Source organism: Oncorhynchus clarkii, chromosome 23 (assembly GCF_045791955.1).
Source record: "Oncorhynchus clarkii lewisi isolate Uvic-CL-2024 chromosome 23, UVic_Ocla_1.0, whole genome shotgun sequence".
NCBI lineage: Eukaryota > Metazoa > Chordata > Actinopteri > Salmoniformes > Salmonidae > Oncorhynchus > Oncorhynchus clarkii.
The window spans coordinates 38,858,910-38,879,682 of NC_092169.1; the positions used below are offsets into that span (position 1 = coordinate 38,858,910).

Genomic DNA, 20,773 nt, shown 5'->3' on the forward strand with positions numbered 1-20,773 from the left:
CCTGCATCAGTATAGTTGCATAGCCGCGCAAAATGTTATTTCGCATTCGGTGTGTTCGAAGCGTTAAAGTAGTCCCTCCTCCTCATGTTGACGCATGCGTCTCTCCGGCCTCGCGCGCTTGTTGAGATTGGTCGCGAGTGATTCTGTGTAGAGAGCGCAAGTCTGCCACTCACCTTTGAAAAGAAAAGCCCGTGTCAGTCAGTGATGGGCTACGATGACGATACATTATCAACATGGTATATATTCAAGACAATAACATTTACACATTTATTTTTGACACCACACATCAGAAAGAATACGCATTTTAGAGATGGGCTCATACGAAAAAGTACTGACTTTTTCAATGATTCACCCCAAAGTCATATATTTAGTCTATATTGTATTGCTTCTGGTTCACCCTATTTAAAAATATATATATCTCAAGTTTGTAATTGTATGTCATCATTTGCAAGGATCTTAGTCTATATTGTATTGCTTCTGGTTCACCCTATTTAAAAATATATAGATCTCAAGTTTGTAATTGTATGTCACCAATAAACATTTGTAGCGTTTCATCGTCATCATTTGCAAGGATCACATGATAAGGAACGAAGTGAGATGAAATGCTACAGGGACTATCTGACGTGTCCCACAAAATAATAAAACGAACAAGATCGAGTTAAATGTATTGCATAAATGGATAGAGTTACTAAATGTGATACAATCTCATCAATATATGATGATACAAAAGAAATCAGACTTAATTCGTAAGCTTCTCACAGTGGACATGAAATTATTCAACTGAATTTATGTTCAGCTCGTGGTGTTTTAAGACAAGACTTCACTCCCTTCATGGGTGTATTGTTCGGCAATGCTGAAACTATGCGGTATGGGACTCTTCTGGCGAGCTTTTGACGTGATTATTTTAGAATAACGTCTACCTTAACTAGTTATGATTCATGCGGAATGGAAAATATTAACGCCTAAGTATTCTAAAAGTTAGGTCATATTTAATAGGTTAACAAGCTGAATCTTCCTAAATCGCCATGTTTAGCTCTCTGAACGGGCAACGAGGGGTAAGTTCAAATAGCAGCAGCGTGATCAACCGAAATCTAACCACCACCACCACAACCGGACATGAGTGCAGTGTGTTTAATTTGACCAACAGTGAAGATGACGACGAGGTTATATTTGACAGTAAGTTGACAGACACCAGACACTGTACAAATATGTTCATGCTAACTAGCTAGGCAGAATTGAGAAATCATGTGTGGGGCTGTGGGCACAGTCTTCCTGTCAGCAATCCTCTCAACCTACCTGGACAGTTTTGGGGGCTGCTTTTGATCCACACCACCATCACATCACCACGGGGCAGATAGATAGCTAGTACATCACAGCTGTGGCTACATCCCTCCTCACATTTTTGACAAATAACTAATTTAGCTATGACCAATCAGCTAAGTGAGAGATTTTTCTATAATGTTGTTTATAGCCATGTCTTTCCTTCGCTCCTATTGGATGGTTGGCTTCATGACCAATTCTGCAGCCCTAAAAATATAACCTTCTGAGTCATAACCCTCTAGTGATGCAACCAGGTGCTAAAGGAGCATCTTAAACTTGACCCTAAAAAAACATCTGAGTCAGACGGTTTACACAATTTCTTCTTTATAATTGCCAAGCCTATCTCTGACCTTTTTAACCTCTCTCTCCTCTCTGGGGAGGTTCCCATTGCTTGAAAGGCAGGACCGGTTCATCCTTTATTTAAAGGGGGAGATCAAGCTGATCCTAACTGTTATAGGTCTATTTCTATTTTGCCCAATTTATCAAAAGTGTTGGAAAAACTTGTCAATAATCAGCTGGCTTTCTTGATGTTTATAGTGTTCTCTCTGGTATGCAATCTGGTTTCCACTCAGGTTATGGATGTGTCACTGCAACCTTAAAGGTCCTCAATGATGTCACCATTGCCCTTGATTCTAAGCAATATTGTGCTGCTATTGTTATTGACTTGGCCAAAGCTTTTGATACGGTAGACTATTCCATTCTTGTGGGCCGACTAAGGAGCATTGGTGTCTCTGAGGGGTCTTTGGCCTGGTTTGCTAACTACCTCTCTTAGAGTGCAGTGTATAAAGTCAGAATATCTGCTGCCTCAGCCACTGCCTGTCACCAAGGCTCGATCCTAGGCCCCACGCCCTTCTCAATTTACATCAACAACATAGCTCAGGCAGTAGGAAGCTCTCTCATCCATTTATACACAGATGATAGTTTTATACTCAGCTGGCCCTTCTCTAGATGTTGTGTTAAACGCTCTACAACGAAGCTTTCTTAGTGTCCAACAAGCTTCCTCTGGCCTTAACCTTGTTCTGAACACCTCCAAAACAAAGGTCATGTGGTTTGGTAAGAAGAATGCCCCTCTCCCCACAGGTGTGATTACTATCTCTGAGGGTTTAGAGCTTGAGGTAGTCACTCATACAAGTACTTGGGAGTATGTCTAGACGGTACACTGTTTTTCTCTCAGCACATATCAAAGCTGCAGGCTAAAGTTAAATCGAGACTTGGTTTCCTCAATCGTAATCACTCCTCTTTCACCCCAGCTACCAAACTAACCATGATTCAGATGATCATCCTACCCATGCGGATACCCAATTATGGAGACGTAATTTATAGATCGGCAGGAAAGGGTGTTCTCGAGCGGCTAGATTTTCTTTACCATTCGACCATCAGATTTGCCACCAATGCTCCTTATAGGACACATCACTGCACTCTACACTCTTCTGTAAACTGGTCGTCTCTGTATGCCTTCGCGAGACCCACCGGTTGATTGCTTATTTATAAAAGCTTCTTAGGCCTCATTCCCCCCTCCCCCTATCTGAGATACCTGCTGCAGCCCTCATCCTCCACATACAGTATTTGATACACTGCCGATTTTGCAGGTTTTCCCACTTACAAAGCATGTAGAGGTCTGTAATTTTTTATCACAGGTACACTTCAACTGTGAGAGACAGAATCTAAAACAATCCAGAAAATCACATTGTATGATTTTTAAGTAATTAATTTGCATTTTATTGCATGGCATAAGTATTTGATCACCTACCAACCAGTAAGAATTCCAGCTCTCACAGACCTGTTAGTTTTTCTTAAAGAAGCCTCCTGTTCTCCACTCATTACCTGTATTAACTGCACCTGTTTGAACTCGTTACCTGTATAAAAGACACCTGTCCACACACTCAATCAAACAGACTCCAACCTCTCCACAATGGCCAAGACCAGAGAGCTGTGTAAGGACATCAGGGATAAAATTGTAGACCTGCACAAGGCTGGGATGGGCTACAGGACAATATGCAAGCAGCTTGGTGAGAAGGCAACAACTGTTGGCGCAATTATTAGAAAATGGAAGAAGTTCAAGATGACGGTCAATCACCCTCGGTCTGGGGCTCCATGTAAGATCTCACCTCGTGGGGCATCAATGATCATGAGGACGGTGAGGGATCAGCCCAGAACTACAACTTTCTGTACCAAATATTAGGTTGTGCTTTTCTGATGTATCATATTTATGTCATGCAATAAAATGCAAATTAATTACTTAAAAATCATACAATGTGATTTTCTGGATTTTTGTTTTAGATTCTGTCTCTCACAGTTGAATGATAAAAATGACAGACCTCTACATGCTTTGTAAGTAGGAAAGTAGGAAACACTGCCGATTTTGCAGGTTATCAAATACTTGTTCTCCCCACTGTACAACACCCGTTCTGCCAGTCACATTCTGTTAAAGGTCCCCAAAGCGCACACATCCCTGGGTTGCTCGTCTTTTCAGTCCGCTGCAGCTAGCGACTGGAACGAGCTGCAACAAACACTCAAACTGGACAGTTTTATCTCAATCTCTTCATTCACACTCTTACTGACAGTTGTGGCTGCTTTGCGTGATGTATTGTTATCTCTACCTTCTTGCCCTTTGTGCTGTTGTCTGTGCCCAAAAATGTGATATCAGATTTTATTTGTCACATACACATGGTTAGCAGATGTTAATGCGAGTGTAGCGAAATGCTTGTGCTTCTGGTTCTGACATATCATATATATGATATGAGTAAGGTATGTAAACACTCTTAAAGTGGCATTGTTTAAAGTGACTAGTGATCCATTTGTTAAAGTGGACAGTGATTGGGTCTCCATTTAGGGACCAGCCTCTCTGACACAACACTCCGAGTAGCCTACATGGAGGAGGTGAGGATGTCTATCGTTGTTGGTAATCAAGCCCATTACTGTTGTGTCGTCTGCAAACTTGATGATTGAGCTGAAGGCGTGCATGGCCACACAGTCGCAGGTGAACAGGTTGTACAGTAGGGGGCTGAGCACGCACCCTTGTGGGGTGTTAAGGGTCAGCGAGGTGGAGATGTTGTTTCCTACCTTCTCCACCTGGTGGCGGCCCGTCAAAGTTCAGGACCCAATTGCACAGGGCGAGGTACTATGGTGTTGAATGCTGAGCTGTAGTCAGGTATTCCTTTTGTCCAGATGTGATTGTGCAGTGTCATGCCTATTGCATCATCTGTGGACCTGTTAGGGTGGTATGCAAACTGAAGTGGGTCTAGGGTGGCTGGTAAGGTGGAGGTAATATGATCCTTGACTAGTCTGTCAAAGCACTTCATGATGACAGAAGTGAGTGCTACGGGGTGGTAGTCATTTTAGTTAATCTCTTTGCCTTCTTGGGTACAAGAACAATGGTGGCCATCTTGAAGCATGTGGTGACAGCAGACTGGGATAAGGAGAGATTGAATATGTCCGTAAACACACCAGCCAGCTGGTCTGCACATGCTCTGAGGACACGGCTAGGGATGCTGTCTAGGCCAGCAGCCTTGCGAGGGTTAACTCGTTTAAAGGTTTTACTCACATTGGCCACAGAGAAGGGGGGGCGCAGTTCTTGTTAGCGGGCCGCGATGGTGGCACTGTATTATCCTCAAAGCAGGCAAAGAAGGTGTTTAGTTTGTCTGGAAGTGTGATGTCTGTGACGTGGCTGGTTTTCTTTTTGTAGTCCGTGATTTCTTGTAGACCCTGCCACATACGTCTCGTGTCTGAGCCTTTGAATTGTGACTCCACTTTGTCCCTGTACTGACATTTCACTTGTTTGATTGCCTTGCGGAGGGAATAACTACACTGTTTATATTCAGCCATATTCCCAGACCTGTTTCCATGGTTAAATGCGGTGGTTCACGCTTTCAGTTTTGAGCGAATGCCACCATCCATCAACAGGTTTTGGTTAGGGTAGGTTTTAATAGTCACAGTGGGTACAACATCTCCAATGCACTTCCATATAAATTCACTCAGAGTCAGCGTATAGGTCAATGTTATTCTGTGAGGCTGACCGGAACATATCCCAGTCCGCGTGATCAAAACAATCTTGAAGCGTGGATTCCGATTGGTCAGACCAGCGTTGAATGGTTCTACTCACTTTTATTTAATTAATGTATTTATTTAACCTTATTTAACTAGGAAGGGCTCATTGAGATTAAAATCTCTTTTTCAAGAGCGCCCTGGCCAAGATAGGCAGCACCAAGTCATTACAAAATAATTACAGACAGACAACATGAAAAACTACAAATAATCTAGTAAAAACCATTGAATTCACAAGAGTATAAAACAGCAAATTAAAAACATTGACAGGTCAGGGAATCAACCTCAAAATCCTTCATCAGTGATTTAAAAACACCAATCCGGACAAGTTCTTCCAGTTTAAAAGTATTTTGTAAGGTGTTCGAAGACGATGGCGCAGAGTACATAAAAGCCTTTACCAAATTCAGTTCGGACATTAGCAGGATAAAGTCCAGCGAACGAAGAGAATACCCACCACATTTCTGAACAATAAAAATGCACAAATAAAAAGGTAGTAAACCCAAAATGGCTTTGTAAATAAAAGTATACCAGTGACTGAGCCTACGAGTGACTAGAGAAGGCCAGCCAACCCTGGTATACAAAGTGCAGTGGTGCATAAGAGTTTTGCAGTTTAAAATAAATCTCAAAGTGCCATGGTAAAGAGTGTCAATTGATCTCAAACACTGAGCGGAAGCATTCATATATAAAATATCCCCATAGTCTAGTAAAGGCATAAATGTAGCTGATACTAGCCTCCTTCTGGCTTCAAAAAAAAAAACAGGTCTTATTCCTAAAATAAAATCCCAATTTCAGCTTCAAATTTTTTTGTAAGTTGTTGAATATGTAATTTAAAAGCGAGGCCGTCATCAATTAAAATTCCACAATATTTATATGAGGTTATTACCTCAATCTCCTTGCCCTGACAGGTAGTAATAGGTGAAAGGTTCAGAGGTGTATTTCTTGCATTAGAAAACACTATTAGTTTAGTTTTGTCAGTAATGAGGATAAGCTTCAATTGACACAAGGTATGTTGAACAGTATAAAAAGCAGTTTGCAAGTTCTGGAAAGCTTTTGTAAGAGACGAGGCACAACAGTAAATAACAGTATGATCAGCATAAAAATGAAGTTGTGCATTTTGGACATTTGTCTAAATAATTTATATAAATAGTGAATAAGAGAGGAACGAGTACAGAGCCTTGGGGCACACCATTCAAGACAGACAATTTAACAGACATAAGCCCATCAAATTGAGTGCACTGAGTTCTATCAGACCGATAGTTAGCAAACCATGCAACTGCATGCTCCGAAAGACCTACACTCGACAATCTCTGCCTTAGTATAGCATGATCAACTGTATCAAAAGCCTTAGAGAGATCAATAAAAAGTGAGACACAGTGCTGCTTTTTGTCAATGGCTTCAGTGATATCATTTAAAACCTTCATGGCTGCTGTAATTGTGCTATGCTTCTTCCTGAAGCCCGATTGGTACATTGATCAAATAGAGTTCGTAAATAACTCTTAGCTGTTCACTTACAAGGGTTTAAAGTATTTTCACCAGGGGTGACATCTTTGAGATTGGCCTATAATTATTTAAAAGAGTTGGATCTCCCCCTTTTAAAGTGGTAGGACAAATGCTGATTTCAGATCTTTGGAATTTCATTACATTCCAGGGTTAGAATGAACAGAGATGTAAGTGGTTCAGCTATGAAATCAGCTGCCAGATTTAAAAAGCAGGGATCCAAAAGATCAGGACCTGCAGGCTTTCTCTGATCTAAGGATTTCAGGGCTTTATGTACCACCTGCACTGAGAATGGCAAAAAGCTAAAAGTTTGACAAGCTCTCACTGGTTCATCCACACAGGGTTGTACAGAGACAGAGGACACTGAGTCAAACAGCCTACCAGATGATACAAAGTGCTCATTGAAACAATTCAGCATTTCAGTTGTCATATATAGCAAAACTGAAATGCTGAATTGTTTCAATTAGTCACTGGCCATCCTGTTTGAGTTTCTGCCTATCGTGGCAGACCAGGGGGTTTGGTCAAGACGTTTAAACAGATCAGACATGGACAGAGTAGGATTAGCTCGGTTTCAAGGGTGTTTATTTAAATAATAAATCAAAAGAAAAGGATAGGTCTCCCTCATGAGACCCTCTCCGGGATACCGTCTTCTGGGCTCTGGGTCTTGCTATAATCATGTCGGGCACAAAAACTGAACTCCCTCCTTTTAGCTCGGGAACCGTCTCCAACTATACGGAAGTCACCTTTCTTCCCTCAGTCCCTCTCCTTGTGTGCTGCCCTTCTGTCAGCTTTATGGGACTCATACAGCTGGTGAGCAATCAGCCCTTGATTACCCACCAACCACAATCAGCCTCAATTAGTCCTGACCGGAGAGCCCGTTGAGACCTGGCACATCCAGCAGAGGGAGCCATCGCCTCGTGATGTCGGCTCCGTCTGCCACCAGGCCTCGGCGAGTCTCCCCCTGGTGGCTGACCTGCTGTACGCCACACAATACATTAAGATGGTAGGAGCAAGATGGCATCGTTGTCGGATTTTCTCAAGGGTTGGCGGGGGAGGGCTTTGTATGCTAAAAAAAGTTAGAGTAGCAGTGGTCGAGTGTATTACCCCTACGCGTAGGGTAATGTATCAAAATACATTTTATATTTGAGATTCTTCAAAGTAGCCACCCTTTGCCTTGATGACAGCGTTGCACACTCTTGGCATTCTCTCAACCAGCTTCACCTGGAATGCTTTTCCAACAGTCTTGAAGGAGTTCCCACAAATGCGGAGCACTTGTTGGCTGCTTTTCTTTCACTTTGCGGTCCAACTAATCCCAAACCATCTCAATTGGGTTGAGGTCTTGTGATTGTGGAGGCTAGGTCATCTGATGCAGCACTCCATCACTCTCCTTGGTCAAATAGCCCATACACATCCGGAGGTGTGTTGGGTCATTGTCTTGTTGAAAAACAAATGATAGTCCCACTAAGCGCAATCCAGATGGGATGGCGTATCGCTGCAGAATGCTGTGGTAGTTATGCTGGTTAAGTGTGCCTTGAATTTTAAATAAATCACAGACAGTGTCACCAGTAAAGCACCATTACACCTCCTCGTCCATGCTTCATGGTGGGAGCCACACATGCAGAGATCATCCGTTCACCTACTCTGCATTTCACAAGACACGGAGGTTGAAACCAAACATCTCAAATTTGGATTCATCAGACCAAAGGACAGATTTCCACCGGTCTAATGTCCATTGCTCGTGTTTCTTGGCCCAAGCAAGTCTCTTCTTCTTATTGGTGTCCTTTAGTAGTGGTTTCTTTGCAGCAATTTGACCATGAAGGCTTGATTCACACAGTCTCCTCTAAACAGTTGATGTTGTCTGACTTGAACTCTGTGAAGCATTTGTTTGGGCTGCAATCTGAGGTGCAGAGAACTTATCCTCTGCAGCAGAGGTAACTCTGGGTCTTGTTTTCCTGTGGTGGTCTTCATGAGAGCCAGTTTCATCATAGCGCTTGTTGGTTTTAGCGACTGGACTTGAAAGCTCTTGAATTTTCCGGATTGACTGACCTTCATGTCTTAAAGTAATGATGGACTAACTTGGTCTTTTAACAAATAGAGCTGTCTTCTGTATACCACCCCTACCTTGTCACAACACAACTGATTGGCTCACATGCATTAAGACGGAAAGAAATTCCACAAATTCACTTTTAACAAGGCACACCTGTTAATTGAAATGCATTCCAGGTGACTACCTCATGAAGCTGTTTGAGAGAATGTCAAGAGTGTGCAGAGCTGTCATCAAGGCAAAGGGTGGCTACTTTGAAGAATCTCAAATATAAAATATATTTTGATTTGTTTAACACTTTTCTGGTTACTACATGATTCCCTATGTGTTATTTCATAGTTTTGATGTCTTCACTATTATTCTACAATGTAGAAAATAGTAAAATAAAGAAAAACCCTTGATTGAGTAGGTGTGTCCAAACTTTTGACTGGTACTGTACACAAATGTTGCCAAATCCAATGAGTACAGTATAAACCAACAGTCAGCATACACAAATATGAGAGTACATTACATACTGTTTTTGGCATGTTTCTCACACCTCTTCTTCCCTTATATTTTCCTCCACGTTAGCGACCTTGGGTGGAGGGTCCTGTGTGTACTGTTGTAGACAGATAAGCCCTACTACTGAGCACACCCCAGTATGCATAAACATGATGGGCTGGCTGACTTTGAAGTGGTTAGGTTAATCTTGCATTAGTGTTGGAAGTGTTTCATATTGAGCTAATATCACACATACCGTTAGACAAAATGGACCTAGGGGAGAAAGAAATTGCAGCGCTAATTGCCAAAGTTATTGCCGAAGGTAAGATACATTTGCTCTTTCAACTGTTAACTATAAATCTTATTTTCTTCATAAAAGCGGTTCTAAAGTAATCACACATGTTGGTGATTATTTGTTATGCAATGTTGGCCATCTGGCTACAGGAAGTTTTGGAGGGGGCTGTTCGCCATTGAGACACACAACTTAACTTTTTCCCATTTATTACATAATCAATAATCTTGTTACAAACACTTACCACTCACTTCTCTGTCCTGTTTCTCATTCTCCTCTATGTAAACACAGCGTCCGACTTGGATAACAACTGTGAGGTTCTGATAGCTGGCAAGCAGTACCTGTCCACACAGGAGTTTGCCTCCGCCATCCCCAACCACCTTCTGCTTGGGTCCCTGCTAGAACACCTGTGCTTTGTCTACGAGAGCGACCCGACCCGCTCACGTATGCTGTTCAAAGGTAAAGACGATCTACTAAACTATATCTCGGTCAATAGAATATTAACATTCTCTGGTTGTTGTGTAGAGGGAGGTTAGGATATGATTTTTTTTAAACATCACTGAATTCTGTAAAAAATTATTTTGTTGTGTGAAAAATCATGAGAAGAAAAAAAGAACTTGTGAACAACAAACACTACAGTGAATAACTGCCCTCTACAGTCATTGGTCAGCGTTTAGCAGCGATGAACCTCCTCTCCCCATTGGCCATCAGTGAGGAGTTCAGTTCAGTCAGACTCCAGCACAACAGAGCCTTCATTGAACTACTGGATGCTGCCAGCACCTCCCTGTTCCCACAGGTAACACTTGATGTGGCCATTTAGTGATAATGTAATGTGGGACATGCATAGTCAAGTTTCTTGTTTATCATTGATATTCACTCACTGACAGTTTCTTTTCCTGCCATTTCAGGGTCAAAGATTATGTAATACAGACAGCCAGAGCCTTACGCTAAGGTAAGATTAGTACAGAAAAAAATGTCACTTGTCTTTTTCTACTAGTGTTGACTTGTCTCACCTAGCTAGGTGAGACAACACTAGTAGCTATCTTAAGATAAATGCACTAATTGTAAGTTTCTCTGGATAAGAGCGTCTGCTAATGTCAAAATAAATGAAATGTACTGCTGTGTACGTTGCGTTGTGAGAGGATCTTGAGGATCTGTCTCTTTGCTTATTATCCTCCTCACCGTAGACCAACCGAAGGTCTGTTCCAGGCACAGGCGTCGCGCTACCTCAGCGAGTTTGAAGAGCTCTCTAGACTTGGAAAAGGATCCTATGGCAAAGTCTTTAAGGTACCGTCTAGTCAAAATAAAAATGATACCAGTGCATTAATATAACCTACAGTGGAATAATTTCCCCCTCTTCGTTTTGGTCATGTGCTTTCCAGGTAACAAACAAGCTGGATGGCCAGAAGTATGCTGTGAAGAAAATTCTCATCAAGAATGTTTCACGGGAAGACTGCATGAAGGTATGTTTTATATATATACACACAATTCATTTAAAATGTATTGTGTTTTAATGATCCAAAAATGCAGTATACTTCAGTGCACTATTCGATAACGGACACAAGTGAGTTTGTCATTGAGTATTTTCCTGTCTTTGTTTCAGGTTCTCAGAGAAGTTAAAGTGTTATCCAGTCTTCAGCACATCAACGTAGTGGGCTACCACACTGCCTGGATGGAGCATGTCGCACCTGCTTTTATCAGTGACTTCCGCTACTTCTCTCCTCTGACGTGTTCGAAATTCAAATGATTTAATTTATTCATAGCTAACCTCTCTTCATTATTGTTGTTTTTTCATTTACATTTCTCTATTTCAGACCCTGCATCAATACTCCCAGCACTGGAAACACCTGCGCTGCCAGAACGGTACCATTATTATCTCATATAACTGAATTACAAGACCAGTTATGATTGAATATCATATTAGATTCTGAAACATGTATTTTCCCACTCTCACAGCACTGAGGAGAGTACCGGCAGTAGCAACAGCTCCTCAATAGTCTTTGAGAGCTCAGATCATTCGAAGGAGCCAGTGGCCATTGCAAAAGTACCAGAGATCCTCCGGGTGAAAGCCCTGGCCCCTAAAGAGGAGAAGAGCACACAGGCGGTGTGTCCTAAAACCATGCGCCACACCCGTGTCTCAGAGAACTTTGTCCCCTGTGTGTTCCTGGGACGGCGTGGCCTGACACCGGATGGTTGCCCTGTGGTCAGCTGGGATGGCTCGGCCCTGTCAGAGGAGGCCTCAGGAACCAGGAACAAGATGGAGCTGAACAACAACTCCTACATCGACGTGGGGAGCGAGGAATGGGACACGAAATGCCCCACCAAGGAGGTATTGATACTGTGTAACCTGTATAATGTAGCTCAGTAGGGCCTCTTATCCTGTTGTTTTAACACAATCCTCTAACCTTCCAACACTGACATCTACAAATGTCCCCTGTATATACACTACCAGTCAAACGTTTTAGAACACCTACTCATTCAAGGGTTTTTCTTTATTTTTTACTATTTTATACATTGTAGAAGAACAGTGAAGACAAACTATGAAATAACACATAGGGAATCATGTAGTAACCAGAAAAGTATTAAACAAATCAAAATATATTTTATATTTGAGATTCTTCAAAGTAGCCACCCTTTGCCTTGATGACAGCTTTGCACACTCTTGGCATTCTCTCAACCAGCTTCAACTGGAATGCTTTTCCAACAGTCTTGAAGGACTTCCCACATATGCTGAGCATAACATATCACACTGCGGTCCGACTCATCCCAAATCATCTCAATTGGGTTGAGGTCTGGTCATCTGATGCAGCACTCCATCACTCTCATTCTTGGTAAAATATCCCTTATACACCCTGGAGGTGTGTTGGGTCATTGTCCTGTTGAAAAACAAATGATAGTCCCACTAAGCCGAAACCAGATGGGATGGCGTATCACTGCAGAATGCTATGGTAGCCATGCTGGTTAAGTGTGCCTTCAGTTCTAAATAAATTACAGACAGTGTCACCAGCAAAGCACCCCCACACCATAACACCACCTCCTCCATGCTTTATGGTGGAAAATACACATGCGGAGATCATCCGTTCACCCACACCGTGTCTCACAAAGATCCAAAAATCTCAAATTTGGACTCATCAGACCAAAGGACAAATTTCTAACGGTCTAATGTCCATTGCTCGTGTTTCTTGGCCCAAGCAAGTCTTCTTCTCATTGGTGTCCTTTTAGTAGTTTTTTTGCAGCAATTCGACCATGAAGGCCTGATTCACACAGTCTCCTCTGAACAGTTGATGTTGAGATGTGCCTGTTACTTGAACTCTGAAGAATTTATTTGCGTTGCAATTTCTGAGGCTGGCAACTCTAATGAACTTATCCTCTGCAGCAGAGGTAACTGGGTCTTCCATTCTTGGGAGAGACAGTTTCATTATAGCGCTTGAGGATTTTTGCGACTGCACTTTCTTGAAATGTTCCATATGACCGACTTTCATGTCTTAAAGTATGATGTACTGCTGTTTCTCTTTGCTAATTTGAGCTGTTCTTGCCATAATATGGACTTGGTCTTTTACCAAATAGGGCTTTCTTCTGTATACTAACCATACCTTGTCACAACACAACTGATTGGCTCAAACACATTAAGAAGGAAAGAAATTCCACAAATGAACTTTTAACAAGGCACACCTGTTATTTGAAATGCTAAGGGTGGCTATTTGAAGAATCTCAAATGTATAATTTTTTGGGGGGGTTACTACGTGATTCCATATGTGTTATTTCCTAGTTTTGATGTCTTCACTGTTCTTCTACAATGTAGAAAATAGTACAAAATAAAGAAAAACCCTTGAATGAGTTGGTGTGTCCAAACTTTTGCCTGGTAGTTTATAGATTCTCTTTTTGTCAAACTCTGATTTTACTGGACACTATTCTATGGTATTCTATTCTATACCTCAGGTGCAGTTCCACCTCATGCTGTATATTCAGATGCAGTTGTGTGAACGTTCACTCAAAGACTGGATCTCAGAGAGAACCAGCGAACACATCTCACAAAGTGAGCATATATAACTTGCACGATAAGATGCACCCCTTTGTTGCTTTCACTCTCCATTCAACATTATCAATGTTTTGATTCCGTTTCTATTATGCAGAATTTGTTAGAGTATGTTTTGGCTTTTGTTTTACAGATCCTTATGGGTCTGTGGACATCAAACAAACCCTTAGCATTCTACATAAAATACTTGAAGGAGTGGAATACATTCACTCTAGAAGTATCATGCACAGAGACCTGAAGGTATGTTCTTTACAAGTGTATATTATTTAAGTGTATATTATTTAATTTCACAAGAATAGAAGTGCACAATCAAATGAGGTTTTGCCTCAGGTAGATCACATGAGGTAATGTGTGTTAAAATGTAAAAGTAACATGCTTTCACCTTAATGGACAGGGGGAGTTAGACTCTTTGAGGCATTGTGAAGTCCTCCATATTGGGAAAGCGGGGGAACCGAGGTGGGACTTCATCACCCTCCTTAACAAACGTGGTCCTTCTGGTCGAAGTAGAATTTGCTGCAGAGCACCTTGAGGCACTTTACAAACCATAATATAACTGCCTCAATGGGCACTTTGGAAATCAAGTTAACTAAGTAACGTGGCTATTATGCATCAGTTACCGTGGCTTGCGAAAGTATTCACCCCCTTGGCATTTTTACTATTTTGTTGCCTTATAACCTGGAATTAAAATGGATCTTTGGGGGGGTTGTATCATTTGATTTACACAACATGCCTACCACTTTGAAGATGCAAAATATTTTTTATTGTGAAACAAACCACAATAACACAACCCCCCCCCCCCCCCCAAAAAAAAAGTCAATAGTTTGTAGAGTCACCTTTTGCAGCAATTACAGCTGCAAGTCTCTTGGGGTATGTCTCTAAGCTTGGAACATCTAGCAACTGGGATTTTTGCCCATTCTTCAAGGCAAAACTGCTCCAGCTCCTTCAAGATGGATGGGTTCTGCTGGTGTACAGCAATCTTTAAGTCATAGCACAGATTCTCAATTGGATTGAGGCCTGGGCTTTGACTAGGCCATTCCAAGACATTTTAATGTTTCCCCTAAAACCACACATTTTGCTTTAGCAGTATGCTTAGGGACATTGTCCTGCTGGAAGGTGAACCTCTGTCCCAGTCTCAAATCTCTGGAAGACTGAAACAGGTTTCCCTCAAGAATTTCCCTGCAAAATGTCGGATTCGGCAGTTTAATCTTTGCAATGCTGTAATAAAGGCTTTACTATTTTTTTTGTCGTTAGAACAGGCTGGTATTACTTAATTACAGTTGTTTCCAACTGTTCCAAACAGGCAGATAAATAATATTGTAATCTAACAGCACCTGTTTGTCACACATAATATGCACGCAGCTCTCGTTCCTATACACTCCTTTTTCTTGATCTCCTTCTGATTACAATTATTATTATAATCATCACTATAACAATAAGTAATGTTGTTTTCATTAGTAGGCTTAATATAGCAGCCTTGTATAACCACCATCAAGCTGTAGGCCAAAGAGTACATCCTGTTTAGTCTTAATACCGTAACTTACTTAGGCCTGTATTTCAATACTTTATATAGGCTACTGTATCATTTATTCATTCATGTCATCACACAGCATATGAGTCATTCATGATTTGAAATGCAATTGCAAAGCATTTTAGTTTTAAAATTAAATAAGAAAAAGTGAGCTTTGAATAATTAGCCGAAACAATAAATAAACTACAATTCATGAATGCATGCAACTGTTTTTAGTCTGCTGTAATAAAGGCTTTATATTATATTTTCTCCTCGTTAGAACAGACTCTCTGGTACACTCATTTCCAAATCATAATATTGTAATCTAACCCCAACTGTTTGGCACACACAATACTTATGTAACACTTACTCCTTTACCCTCCTTTTTCTTGATTTCCAATAGTTTCCACAACTAAGTGAAATTTCTTCCAAAGATCTAACTTCACCTATCCCTCCTGAACAACCTGTAAACATTGTCCCGTTTCGAGTTTCTTTTTCATATCCTCTGCATCCATTTTGCCATTGACATTACTTCTTTCGGAGTTTGTTATAACCAATTTATTGATGTAATTATGATAATCTATAGGTCAGGCCCTATTGGTCATATGCATGTGTCACGTAAAGAGAGAAAGGGTTGAGGGAAGAAGGAATCTTTTTCCTAAACAAATGAGGGATATCGATAACAAAAATGTTCAGTCAGAAACAAGTAAGAAACTAAATGGCTGAAATGTTGCTGCTTCAGCACGGACAGCGCAATAAACACTTGCTGTGCTGTGGTGCCTTTTCGCTGCAGTAGGTAGGAGAGCGAGACAACGTGCGCCAGTCACACAGGCACTCACTGTCTTTTTTTTAACACAATGTGACCATTGTGCTCTTTCTTGAGTAATTTGTGTCTTCATTATTTAATCAAAGGTGTGCTTAAAGCATCAAACAAGCTCAGTTTATATGTAGTTGGTTTTATTCAAACACACAGGTTGTGTCTGACCTATATATGGAAAAATAAGTTTAAACATTTCGAACAATCGATCGGTTGACCAATATTTTTTGTTGTCAGGGACAGCCCTAATAAATTCAGCATCTGAAACATTTACCTTCGTTTCGAAGAAGTTCCCACTAAAGCATTTGTCGCTTTGCTTTACAAATCAGTGTTTTACAAACTAGGGGTCGATTTTAAAATGGGGTCCCGAGAGGAGAAAATCCTAAAAATAATAATTAAAAAATTGCGCTTGGTTCATAGTTCCCGGGGTTATGTCAGTAACCTCCGGTAACCGCTAGATGCGGTTGTAATAAACAGAACGTTTTGTTTTGTACACTCCGTGTACAACGCATGCATTAGGGGTTAAGACATGGTTTGTTACTAATATTACCCATTTGAAATTACATTAAAACAAAAAATTTAAAGTTGAACAATATACTAAAGCATTAATGTGGCCTAGTGGTAATGACAAAATAGAATTGTGCATTTTAGAGTAGAATCCTTCTTTTAGAATCTCCTATAGCATTATGACCTCACACTCACCATACAAATATGATAAATAAATGTTTTACATTTTGTATGCTTTTGTTTTATAGCCCAGGAATATTTTCCTGCATGGACTTGACTGCCATGTGAGGATTGGAGACTTTGGACTGGCTTGCAGGGATATAATAATGGATGATGAGGCAAAGCCAACCTCCACCTCACAGAACACCTGTGAGAAACAGATTTAATCAATGTTTCTAATGTGTCTATCACCACAAGCTCAGTTGTTGTAACAGTTGTTACAATATATATATATGTATGTATGTATGTATGTATGTATGTATGTATATGTGTGTGTGTGTGTGTGTGTGTGTGTGTGTGTAAACATTCAACATCTCAAAGATGTATACAGTGTATCAAATCAAAGTGGACACTTGTATGTATAGGTGTAATTCCTGAAATCGCCAGTAGATGGGGCTATGGCTCTGCATCCAAATCCCTTTCTATGACAACATTTTCCCTGGTTGGTTCTGGTACTGTATATTTTTGACACTGCTTGAAATCTTTCTGCAGGTTCCTCACACACCACTGGAGTTGGGACATTTGTTTATGCTGCACCTGAACAACTGGAGGGCTCCCACTATGATTCAAAGGTAAATCATCTCCATCATTTCAGAAATATTTGACATACCAAAAAAATTATTTATTTAACCTTTATTTAACCAGGTAGGCAAATTGAGAACAAGTTCTCATTTACAATTGCGACCTGGCCAAGATAAAGCAAAGCAGTTCGACACATACAACAACACAGAGTTACACATGGAGTAGAACAAACATACAGTCAATAATACAGTAGAAAAATACATCTATATACAATGTGAGAAAATGGGGAGATAAGGGAGGTAAAGGCAAGAAGGAAACAAAAGGCCATGGTGGCAAAGTAAATACAATATAGCAAGTAAAACACTGGAATGGTAGATTTGCAGTGGAAGAATGTGCAAAGTAGAGAGAGAAATAATGGGGTGCAAAGGAGCAAAATAAATAAATACAGTAGGGGGAGAGGTAGTTGTTTGGGCTAAATTATAGATGGGCTATGTACAGGTGCAGTAATCTGTGAGCTGCTCTGACAGCTGGTGCTTAAAACTAGTGAGGGAGATAAGTGTTTCCAGTTTCAGAGATTTTTGTAGTTTGTTCCAGTCATTGGCAGCAGAGAACAGGAAGGAGCGGCGGCCAAAGGAAGAATTGGTTTTGACCAGAGAGATATACCTGCTGGAGCGCTGCTATGGTGACCAGCGAGCTGAGATAAGGGGGGACTTTACCTAGCAGGGTCTTGTAGATGACATGTAGCCAGTGGGTTTGGCGACAAGTATGAAGCGAGGGCCAGCCAACGAGAGCGTACAGGTCTCAGTGGTGGGTAGTATATGGGGCTTTGGTGACAAAATGGATGGCACTGTGATAGACTGCATTACATTTATTGAGTAGGGTATTGGAGGCTATTTTGTAAATGACATCGCCGAGGACGAGGATCGGTAGGATGGTCAGTTTTACAAGGGTATGTTTGGCAGCATGAGTGAAGGATGCTTTGTTGCGAACTAGGAATCCAATTCTAGATTTAACTTTGGATTGGAGATGTTTGATGTGAGTCTAGAAAGATAGTTTACAGTCTAGCCAGACACCTAGGTATTTGTAGTTGTCCACATATTCTAAGTCGGAACCGCCCAGAGTAGTGATGTTGGACAGATGGGCAGGTGCAGGCAGGGATCGGTTGAAGAGCATGCATTTAGTTTTACTTGTATTTAAGAGCAATTGGAGGCCACAGAAGGAGAGTTGTATGGCATTGAAGCTCGCCTGGAGGGTTGTTAACAGTGTCGAAAGAAGGGCCAGAAGTATACAGAATGGTTTCGTCTGCGTAGAGGTGGATCAGAGACTCACCAGCAGCAAGAGCGACATCATTGATGTATACAGAGAAGAGAGTCGGTCCAAGAATTTAACCCTGTGGCGCCCCATAGAGACTGCCAGAGGCCTGGACAACAGGCCCTCCGATTTAACACACTGAACTCTATCAGAGAAGTAGTTTGTGAACCAGGCGAGGCAATCATTTGAGAAACCAAGGCTATCGAGTCTGCCGATGAGGATGTGGTGATTGACAGAGTCAAAAGCCTTGGCCAGGTCAATGAATACGGCTGCACAGTATTGTTTCTTATCTATGGCGGTTAAGATATCGTTTAGGACCTTCAGCGTGACTGAGGTGCACCCATGACCAGCTCTGAAACCAGATTGCAGAAGGTAGAAGGTATGGTGGGATTCGAAATGGTCGGTAATCTGTTTGTTTACTTGGCTTTCGAAGACCTTAGAAAGGCAGGGTAGGATAGATATAGGTCTGTAGCAGTTTGGGTCAAGAATGTCCCCCCTTTGAAAATGGGGATGACCGCAGCTGCTTTACAATCTTTGGGAATCTCAGACGACACGAGAGGTTGAACAGGCTAGTAATAGGGGTTGCAACAATTTCGGCAGATAATTTTAGAAAGAAAGGGTCCAAATTTTGTAGGGGTCCAGATTTTTCAGCTCTTTCAGAACATCAGCTGAATTAGTGTGAGTTGTCTACTTAAAACAAATGTATATAGAATTATAATAAGGATAATATAACATTTGTATTTATAAACCAATTGATACACAGTATATCAATACATAAAACATATTTACACATCAAGGACAACAACCACCCGAGCCACTGCCTGTTCACCCCACTATCATCCAGAAGGCGAGGTCGGTACAGGTGCATCAAATCTGGAACAGAAGCTGTTTTTCAGTCTCTCGATCTCAAGGCCATCAGACTGTTAAATAGCCATCACTAGCACATAGAGGCTGCTGCCTATATACATAGACTTGAAGTCACTGGCCACTAATAAATGGAACACTAGTCACTTTAATAATGTCTACATATCTTGCATTACTCATCTCATATGTATATACTGTATCCTATACTATTCTACTGTATCTTATTCTATGCCGCGCTGACATTTCTCGTCCATATATGTTTATATTCTTAATTCCATAAATTTACTTAGATTTGTGTGTATTGGGTATATGTTGTGTAATTGTTAGATATTACTGCACTTTCAGAGCTAGAAGCACAAGCATTTTGCTACAACATCTGCTAAACACATGTATGTGCTGATTTGATTTGGATCACTATGCCTTTTCTTCTGGCCTGCAGTCAGACATGTACAGTGTAGGAGTGGTGGCCCTGGAGCTGTTCCAGCCCTTTGGGACAGAGATGGAGCGCGTGCGTACACTAGGAGACCTCCGTGAGGGGAAGGTCCCAGACGCCTTCTCCCAGTGCTGGCCTGTCCTGGCCAAGTACATTACACTGCTGACCAGCAGAGACCCCTCTCTACGACCCAGCGCCACACAGCTGCTGCAGAGCGAGCTGTTCAGCAGCAAAGACATGGTATGGATGAACAGGCTGGCTGGGAACGAGACTACCATTTTGATAGATATGTGCTTGATGTACTTGTTGAATTTCAGCTTGCCATATTTACGCTGCTATTGATCAAGTTCAAACATGAGCCAAATGCTAGTAGCATTGCTTGGCTATAAATATTTGCCCTAGGTCACTTTGACACTGCAACCAGGTTCAATCTGGTGCCAAACTACTAAAAGTAAATATCAGGAGAAGAGTTAAACATTTATCACAGATCAAACATCTCCAATGGCCCTCTTCTCTTTCCAGGTTATCCATGGCTTGCAGAGAAGGGTTGAAGAGCAGGAAGAGGAGATAGTTCGACTCAGGAGACAGATCAGTCAGCTACAGACTCAGAGCACGCAACAGGCATCCCATCCAACCGACAAGACCTGACATCAACCACCTCTGCCCATCTTCAAACCCAATATATTCAAACTCTTTACCTTACCACATGAATAATTTGGTGCACATGGTTGAATGTGTGTGTGGATCTAACACTGTGACATTTTAACGTTTTAAAACGGTACAATAAATCTTATTTAATTTACTCCTCTGTCTCATTGTAGACAATATGTTTTATTTGGTCAAGATTAATTTACATAATTTGTGATTGCGACTAATATAC

General features: G+C 41.3%; 1 protein-coding gene across 2 annotated transcripts; it reads left to right on the top strand.

The window, feature by feature from the left end:
- The first annotated feature begins 594 nt into the window (after window positions 1-594).
- On the top strand, window positions 595-20,695 carry LOC139382007 (eukaryotic translation initiation factor 2-alpha kinase 1-like). Of its 2 annotated transcripts, none has more exons than XM_071125917.1 (15): window positions 595-1,176; window positions 9,969-10,136; window positions 10,337-10,473; window positions 10,586-10,629; window positions 10,865-10,964; window positions 11,060-11,140; window positions 11,281-11,377; window positions 11,492-11,540; window positions 11,634-12,006; window positions 13,617-13,713; window positions 13,847-13,953; window positions 16,793-16,913; window positions 17,256-17,335; window positions 19,900-20,133; window positions 20,416-20,695. In XM_071125917.1, exons 1-15 carry the CDS (start codon window positions 1,026-1,028, stop codon window positions 20,539-20,541), a joined length of 1,965 nt encoding a protein of 654 aa, XP_070982018.1. In that variant the 5' UTR covers window positions 595-1,025; the 3' UTR covers window positions 20,542-20,695. The 2 variants fall into 2 exon arrangements, with proteins under 2 accessions (XP_070982018.1, XP_070982019.1); XM_071125918.1 differs by lacking the exon at window positions 595-1,176 and adding an exon at window positions 9,407-9,707.
- The last annotated feature ends 78 nt before the right edge of the window (window positions 20,696-20,773 follow it).

What these genes read in the sequence shown, in the direction of transcription:
- LOC139382007 (XM_071125917.1), top strand. Translation starts at nt 1,026, where the DNA reads ATGTTTAGCTCTCTGAACGGGCAACGAGGGGTAAGTTCAAATAGCAGC. An exon ending in ACACCTGCGCTGCCAGAACG is followed by an intron (nt 11,541 to 11,633) that starts GTACCATTATTA and finishes CCACTCTCACAG; the next exon opens with CACTGAGGAGAGTACCGGCA. An exon ending in CAGCGAACACATCTCACAAA is followed by an intron (nt 13,714 to 13,846) that starts GTGAGCATATAT and finishes TTTGTTTTACAG; the next exon opens with ATCCTTATGGGTCTGTGGAC.